General features: G+C 40.3%; 1 protein-coding gene across 1 annotated transcript in view; it reads right to left on the minus strand.

The window, feature by feature from the left end:
- Positions 1 to 8,622, minus strand: part of LOC127576163 (neuronal PAS domain-containing protein 2-like) — a 51,037-nt gene extending 42,415 nt beyond the window's left edge. Inside the window, exons 1-2 of the mRNA XM_052026555.1 lie at positions 8,492 to 8,622; positions 8,010 to 8,200 (exon numbers count right to left, since the gene is read on the minus strand). Of these exons, the coding sequence (XP_051882515.1) occupies positions 8,010 to 8,167 (158 nt within the window). The 5' untranslated portion in view covers positions 8,168 to 8,200; positions 8,492 to 8,622. The remainder of the gene's footprint in view (positions 1 to 8,009; positions 8,201 to 8,491) is intronic.
- Positions 8,623 to 8,885: the final 263 nt, after the last annotated feature.

Raw genomic sequence — 8,885 nt, forward strand, 5'->3', positions numbered from 1 at the left:
AACATTGTTATGAGAAGATGCAGCTGCAACTGACGGTTTGGCAAGGATGAGGTCAAATAGATTTTCCCATATTGTTCTCTCACCATCTGCTATGTGCTGTGCCCAGCAGTTCTGCCCTTCAGGATTTGGCCAGTTCAGTAAGTGGTACCGCAACACTTTGTGACAAACATTACAGTTCCCCACCTAGAGTATATTTTGTGCCCTTCCAAATGATATCCAACATGAAGGAGTGTTCCATGAAGGAGCACAGATTTATCCATCAACGGTGGGCTATAGTTGGTGATCATTAGGAGGATGATCTGATATCATGAACCTCCACAGAGGCCATTGTTAATGATAAGGATTTCCAGGGCCACTCACACCTAACTATATGCCATGGTGTTGCCACCTCTAGTGGGGTCTAAATACCAATGGGACTGGACTTACAGAGTCTGAGAGGTAGCAGTCTGGAATGCTGGCTAAAAAAACTGATTCTGTGAGAATAACTCTCTCAAATTGTTGCAATTCTAGCGTACATGATAATTCTCACAAGTCAGACATATTTTGAATGCTTACAAGAAGGAGTATGCAGAGTGAAATCAGTTAAGTGTGCTTCTGTTGAGCACAAATCTAGTACTAGGGTCATGACCAATAGCGCTTCTGATTGCATTATAATTTTATCATAATGGTCCTGATACAATTGAATGGCTTGTAGGCCACTAAGGGTAGGCCAACTCTCAGAACCCATCTGAGGGTTGGCTACATTGTTGTGAGTCTGGGGTCACCTACAAGCCAGATAGGCAAGGATGACACATTTCTCTCCTCACAGGACTTGGCTGAACTAGATGAGCCTTTACAACAATCCAGCAAATTTCATAGTCATCATTGCTGACAGTAGCTTTTTATCCAGATTATTTCATTAAACAAATTTAAATTTGGTTAATTAAATATCCCAGCTGTTGTGATGGCATCTGAATTCATGATTCTGAATCATTAATCCAGGCCTTAGGATTGTAACAACCACAGTATCAGTTATTTATAAAGGTATCATATACAGTGAATAAAGTATTCAGCGAATATAGCAGCTCAACTTTTATTTTCTGCAACTGTGGATAAACTGTGTTTGAAAATAATATGTGATACTATGAAAATAATATGAAAATAATATGTTGGCAACTCTTCAACTATTAAAATGTTATTTGTTGTGTATAAACTACATTAACTTTATAATAATACTCAGCAGCACTGGTTCATGATGATACACTTTGTAGAAATTTTAATGATACCAAGACAAGTTCTTAAACATTTCTCTTGTTTAAACATAACTCTTTATTCTGATTAGTCCTTGGTGTCTGTTAGTCCTTGAATATATTTCTCTTGCCAATTTTCTTCTCTTCCCTTTAATTCCTTTGTGAAGTTAGCTCAATACTGCAGTATAATTCCATGAGAACTGGCTATTTTCCAATGTTACTATTTACATATCAGTGTTGGAAAGATATTTAACACCGGAGGCATCAAAGTCAATCCTAATCCTGTTCTCACCCGGCTTTCACACACATGTACTTCCTAGTACAAGGCTCTGGACCCTGGTAAGGCATGGAATCCTTAATAAATTACCTCTCATATGCCAAAGCAAATACATTACTACATTTATTAGGCAACTGCGGCTCAATTCCCTAAAGGTTTAAAATACAAATACATTATTATTCAAAAATTATTCTTATAGGAAACACTGCAAAGATGTGTATTATCCTTTGGAGTTGAATGTAATACTTTACATATGAATATTTTTAAAGGAATATTTTTAAAGAAATAGGAAAATAGACGATTTTATTTTAATATTCTCCCACGATGTGATGGAATATTTTATTATGTTATGTGCACTTTAAGACACAAGTAATACAAGCAGGAGAAGGTCAACTGCCATTAAGTTTGCTCCACCATTCGTCAAGGCTAATCTTCTACTTATTTTCCAGCGCTATCCACATATCCCTTGATTCCTTTAATGCCCAGAAATCTATTGATCTCTGTTTTGAATGAATACACTGAATTTCCACAGCCTTCTGGGATTGAGAATTCAAAAGCTTCACCATGCTCTGAAGGAAGACTGATCTCAATTCTAACTGGGCTTATACCTTCCCTGTTCCTAGACCCCTCAGCCAAGGGAAACATCCTCCCTTCATCCAGCCTGCAAAGCCCTTTATGAATGTTGTAAATTTCAATGGGATCTCCTCTTATTCTAAACTCTAAGTAATACAGTCCCAGTCTACTCAGTCTCTCCTCGTGCAGCAAACCCGTAACCCCTGAAACCAGTCTAGTAAATCTTTGCAGTACTACCCCTATGGCAAGTACATCTTTTCTTAACGAACGGAGATCAAAACCATACTCTGGGTCCAGTCTCATGAAAGCCCTATACAATTGCATAATACTTCATTAATCCTGTAATCAAACTTTCTCATAACAAAAACCATCCTAATCCATTGCTGCACCTGCGTGTTGGCTTTCGATAATTTGTTTATATGCACATCCAGGTTTCTTTGAACATCAACAATATCCAATTTCTCACCAATGAGCAAATACCCTGTTTTTCTGTTGGGAGTTCCAAAGTGGATAAGCTCTTCTTGATCTTTCTTTTCCTCATTTGAAATTAATGGGGAATGGGATTGCTCTGTGAGCTAGCATGGATTGAATTGGCCTCTTTCTATGTTGTAGAGAAATATGGAAATATGGCTCTTTGTTGGACCTGGTGGCCACATTTTGCAGCGACTGTCAAAACCACTAGTAACTGCCAGAGAAACCATAGCCCTCAACTTTTTTGTCTTAGGATCCTCCCAGGCTGCTGCTAAAGACATTTCTGGGAACTCACAGTAGGTGATACTGCCAGCCAATTACACTTGCAATGAGAGCAGTTGGAATGAAGGGATTTTTGGGATAGCAACTTTCCACAGGTGCAGGATGTCATCACTCTTTAATTTGACAATCGAGGCTCCTCATCACCCAGGTATGTTCATTGACGGTAAAAGCCTACACTCCACCAACATATAGCTGGTTTCCAACCACAAGATATTGCTACAGGTCTGCACAAGAATGCCAGAGAACTGCCATGATGACTTTGTCCTGTGGCAGTCCAACCTTTCTCATCTCTCCACACCTCTTATCAAACTTCCCAACTAGAAGGTCAGAGACCAGGAATGCTCCCTTATAAATAGTTGACGTCACCCATAAGGAAACCAAACAGGCCAGAGAGCACTGTAACTGAAACAAAGACATCTGACAACATTAAGTCTCATTATACAAGCCATCCTCATGCTGAATATGCACTCCAGTTGCCTTGACTATTCTGGAAGCACCCCTTAATATGCACCAGTCAGGATCTGTTGAATGGCACTGATGTATTAGCCTATGCTCAATAGCAAGGGTTGAACCTATAGGAACACATACAGGAGAGGACCTCTTCAGATGAGGAAAAGAAAGATCAAAAAGAGGTTGCAGGCAAAGCAAAAGGAGTAATACAAATTGAATCCCAGAATGCTGCTATTACTGTAAGGCTCATTGAGGATCCATCAGTCCCTACATTTGATTATAGGTACCAAAACCTTCTTTCACTCTCCACCTTCTATCAACAAACAGCCAAGCATATCTTGTCCAATCCTTATTTCTTAGCACTAGCCTAGGTCTCCTTAATCCATGTATTAAGAGGCCACTTGTAATTATTAGCTAATATGACTAGACAGTCTGTCAACCGGTAATTCCCTGAGTTTAGAGTTGAAACTTAACTCACTAACATTGCATAAAATGGAATGTGGCTATATTAAACAACTGAAACAAGGGGAGAGGGGCAGACAACAAATAATAAGTAGAAGCAATTTGATTAAACTTCCCACCTGCGTCCCCACCACCCCCCAACCCCCCACACCAATAACCAACATCTTTGCCCCTGTAGCCATCAATTATCTTGTGTCTTCTCAAGTTGCAATGAGCTACTGGGAATCTTGCTGCAGATCAATAGGATGCATAGAAGTCAAGGCTAAGTATCATGCAACCTTTTCAAAGCGGCATTCATGGTATGCAGGTCCTCAATCAGGGACTGGACAAACTCAAATGAATGCAAGATTTGATGGTCCATGCAAGTGGCCACTCTATCCATAGACAAGGACAACAGTGTACAGAGCTAGAACCTGTGCCTCTCACACTCATGAGGGTCTCCTCTAGTCCTTCAGCAGGTGTGCATGCTGCAGTTGGGTTGCCTTTTAGTACATCACATGTTCTTTCTTGCTAGTCAAAAAGTATTCTGTTCGTAATGGCCACGAAGGTGTAGAGTCTGCATCTAGATGAACAGAGTTGCAATAGTCCAGTGCCTTCCAGCACGAACTTCCTTTCACAATCTGATTTTGATGACTTGTCACGTGTGTCACTAGGTCACAAACCAACTCTCTTTCCTACCAGACCTAAATGTACCAGCAAAAGATTTAAATTACTTTCAATCTTAATAGTAGGGAAGAATCCTGTGACATGCACTCTCAAACATAAATTGATTCCTCCAAGGAGACATCATCTTCATTGTCTTTTTGTTTGCTGAATGAGATAGTTGATGGCCCTATGGGGTTTCAAAGCATGTGTTAGAAAAGTCAGGGTAGGAATGTTTAAAACTGTCATCATACACATGATGATTTTTCATATCTTTTTATAACACAAGAGGCCATTCAACCAACCAAGTCTATACTGGCTCTCAGAGCACACCCACTGGTCCCAATCCTTTACATCTCACCTTTTCCTTCAACTCCACTCACTTCCATTCTTTCTCAATGATTTTTCTGGTAAATCACCAATTACATTGGTGCTGATTCCTGCACTCATACAGAGCTCAAAAATTTCATTAATTTTGTTGCTAATCTCCACCCTCCTTTGACCTTCAGATGATCCATTGCTGACTCTTCCATTCCCTTTCCTGAGCTCTCTATCTCCAACTCAATGGATAAGCTAGTGATAAACATCCTTTACAAGCCTACAAACTCCCACAGCTATTTCAACTACATGCCCCCCACCTCCTGTAAGGACTCCTTTCCATTTCCAGTTTCTGCATCCCTGTTGCATTTTCTATAATGAAGAGACATTGTGCACAAGTGCTTCTGAGATGCCTTTCTTCTTCCTTAACCATTGACAGAGCCGTTGACTGCATCTTTTTATTTCGCATAACTCTGCTCTCACCTGCTTTCCTCCTAGTCTGTACAAGGATAGGGTTCCTGTGGTCCTCACCTTCCACCCTCATTCAATAGATCATCCTTTGCAATAATCACCATCTTCAATAAGATTACACCACCAAACACACATACCCATCCCCTTTCAGCATTTAAAAGGGGCCACTTCCTTTGCGACTCCTTGGTCCAGCCTCCAAGACTCGATATCAAGTTGTACAATTTCAGGGATCTCACTTTCTCTGCCTATATCAGAACTGACCATTTCTGCTACATGTCTTCCATCTGCATTATTAACTCAGTGTTTCTCTCTCTGTTAGCACAGCCCTGCATTTCACACTTTTCACATTCCTTTGTCTGTATTTTCATGCTCTAACTGCCCTCATCTCATAGCTTCTGGATCATTTTCCACTCTCTATCTGCTCCCATTAACTTATCAACTGGATGACTTCTACAACTTATCCCCAAGGATATAGCCTCACCCTATGTCTATCTGAAATATCTTCTTCCACAACTACTCTTCAACTTAAAACAAACTTGCTTCCTATCTCTTTCCTAGTTCTGATGAATGTTCTTCAACCTGAAACATTAACTCTGCTTCTCTTTCTACGGATGCTGCCTGACATGTTGAGTGCTTCCAGTAATTTCTATATTTATTTTAGATTTCCAACATCTGCAGTTTTTTTGATTTTCTACTCAATTTCAGCTTCAGTACGTAAAGGCACATTAAAGGCACGAAACGTAAAGCATTCTGTAGCTCAATGGAAAGTCAGAAAGTATACCATAGAAGTTTGGATATCATGCTTTGTCATCAGAGGCATCGCACTTCCTGTTGAATAGATACAAGGCAAATTGGCAGGATATTGCCACTGAATTTTGCAGGAGTATGCATCCCTGCTCCTAGACTCAATGCCACAAGCAAGTTAAGGATCTAATCAGATCAGGAAACAGAAAATTAGAACTAATATGTTAATGCTGTGGTAAGCAGTACGGCAAATTTACTGCATGAAATTTTGCATCCCCTCCCACTTGTGACCATACATCCTCTCAGTCAATGGGCTGTGACGTTAAATTCAGAAACATCTGTGAGGATGTACACATGCCAACAAGAGTGATGTGTATGCCTTTTGATAAATTCTCCAAACAATCTTTCAGATATGGAATGGTATAGGGATTGAATGAAAATAAGCATGTGACAAAAATAACAATTTACCAAATTGGGGAAGGAAATCAAGAAACATCTAATGCACATTAACCTACTTTACTAATACTTAATGAAAATGCATCAATAGATTAGCAAAGGCATAACCACTGTTTTACTCTACAGTAGTTTCCCCTCAGGATACAACAAAAAGATGCAGTAAAATCAAACATGTAGTATGAAATAGACTTTGATTTTCATTGTCTGGGCAGTAAGCTCATAAATTTGATCACCAGCCTAGGTGATGAAGCTATTATTTTCATATTCACAATGGAAATGAAAATCAGGATGGCTTTACAATATAGTCTGTTAGTTGATATCCAGGAAGTGGAGACTAAAAATCTACTTCCAGTATCTCCACACAAAGAGTTAAAAATAACTTTGGTCAAATTCTGTAAAACATACCACTGAATTATGCTTTTAATAAACTACAAAATACATTTTAAATGGCCTGTTCTCTCCACCTTCTTATAAACAATTTTCTATGAATGCACGTTGGCTCACTGGGTTCTCATGTGAATACTGTGTATCATGGGTTACTTGACTGATCAGCATTGCTACTAAGCTCATTATATCCCCAAAATATATTCGAACAGAATTTCACATACCTATCACTAAATCGTGGATCAGATTTGGCACATTTTCCTCTTTTCTGCTCAGAAATCAACTGTTGCAATCCATTGTTGACCTAACTGAAATCAACTAACCCGAAGTAAGCGTACAATTCAACTGGGATATACTGTTCTGTATGTGGTAAGGCTACAGTAAACAGTACCTTTACCTACCAGTCAATGAGTGGTACAAAGACACATTTGTGTGATTAACTGCTAGTTCTCAGGGGTTTCTGCAGTCTCTTATTAATGAACAGGATCGATTGTATTCAGTGATGGTGATGGGAGGATAACATGTTCAAAGTTCGACACGGGTTGGAGATATTTTAAAATGGATACAGTATTGTAACAGAATAATACAATTAAAATAAAGAGGAATTACAGTGATATATCGTTATGGCTACTTACGCATGGACGTAAGGGACCGCAATTTGATTTAAAGTGATATTGTTATACGCTCAATTTGTGGAAGCAAGCTTATAAAAACAATGGCGTACATTTCAAAAGTCGAATGCTGCTGTCGATACCAGGGATGTACTCTACAGTAACGATGATGCATTAAATACAGGTTTCGGAAATACAACCACTCATTTCAAGCATACCTTTAAAATAATGGGAAACACAGCATATGTCTTCGCGGTTTGGTTCAGAAATAACACGAGCTAAGTTGCGCGCAGTACATCAGGACATTTAGCGTTCAAAATTCATGGACCGTCAGCCAATTATGAATTATGCGTTTACCAAGTTGTTAAAGACACTCAGTAACTGAAGGATGAAATAATTATTTTTGTCATCCCACCATTTAAAATATTTGAAATATTTTATGACTGCGAGGTCACACGAATGCAACAGATTTTGTATCCGTAAATATCCGTGCAGAGCATTAAGCCGCGAGTTCTTTTAAAGCTTTTATATCCAGGGGGCTGATTCTAAAGTTGTTTTTCTCTTGGATATTTGGGGAGCAGAAACAGACAGTACAAGAGAGGGCGATTGCGGTTAAGGGAGTGAGTGGCTGAGGGTTACCTCCTGCCGTTGCTGACACCAGCCGTGTGTCTCCACCAGGTCGGCTCGCTGCTGCTGTCAGGTGAAGCGATCGGCACTCGGTCACTGGGCACCCCCGGGCGGCCCCGGCTCAGCACCAATCCCGCTCTCCTACCCGGTTTCTTCTCGTTGAATCTCATGTTGCAAACGCATCTCAAGGCACAGAACTAAACCTGGGCAACGGAAACAGTGAGATCTGCAGACTTGCCAAGCAATACAGAAACTACTAAACGGCAGTAGCGCTTTTAAAAGAGAACTGATTATATAATCAATGCAGTTCTGTCACTCTTTATGTCAAGTGATCGAGAAAAACTGACTCTTAACAAAAAGGATAAATAAACATTAAATAGGTCAGGGAGATTTTCCCCCTTTTGTATTCCACTGAAATCGGATTGTTATTTACTTGTCCCCCGTCGGTGAAAGCAAATCTCTATAACTGGAAGAGGAGGAAATGATCCACTGACCTAAATATTTTTCCAAACATCTGTGACCTTTTTCTGGCTCCTGTGGGAGGAGACAGGCGCGGGTCCAAGGAGCGGAGCCAAGAGAAATCTGCGGCAGGGAGGTGAGGTTCCTGTGGCGGGGGTTGGGATGCATTTGCCATGCTTGGCACGTCGAAGGGATCGGCTCTCGCACGAGTATTACCCGACTCACTGCGGAGAACAATTAATTCATTAGCAAGGGACGGATGCAGAGTTCATTGAGAAATACGTGTGGCGCGATGATCAGAGTGTTGGCGGGCAAGGGGTGCACCCTACTCTTGGTTCACTCCGAGCTGACAGCACATTGACGCTGGCTGCACGATAAAGTGCGGGTTTTTTTTCTTTGGAAAGTAGGTCAGTAACTTCGATGTTCAGT

This window comes from Pristis pectinata, chromosome 11, assembly GCF_009764475.1.
Source record: "Pristis pectinata isolate sPriPec2 chromosome 11, sPriPec2.1.pri, whole genome shotgun sequence".
Classification (NCBI taxonomy): domain Eukaryota; kingdom Metazoa; phylum Chordata; class Chondrichthyes; order Rhinopristiformes; family Pristidae; genus Pristis; species Pristis pectinata.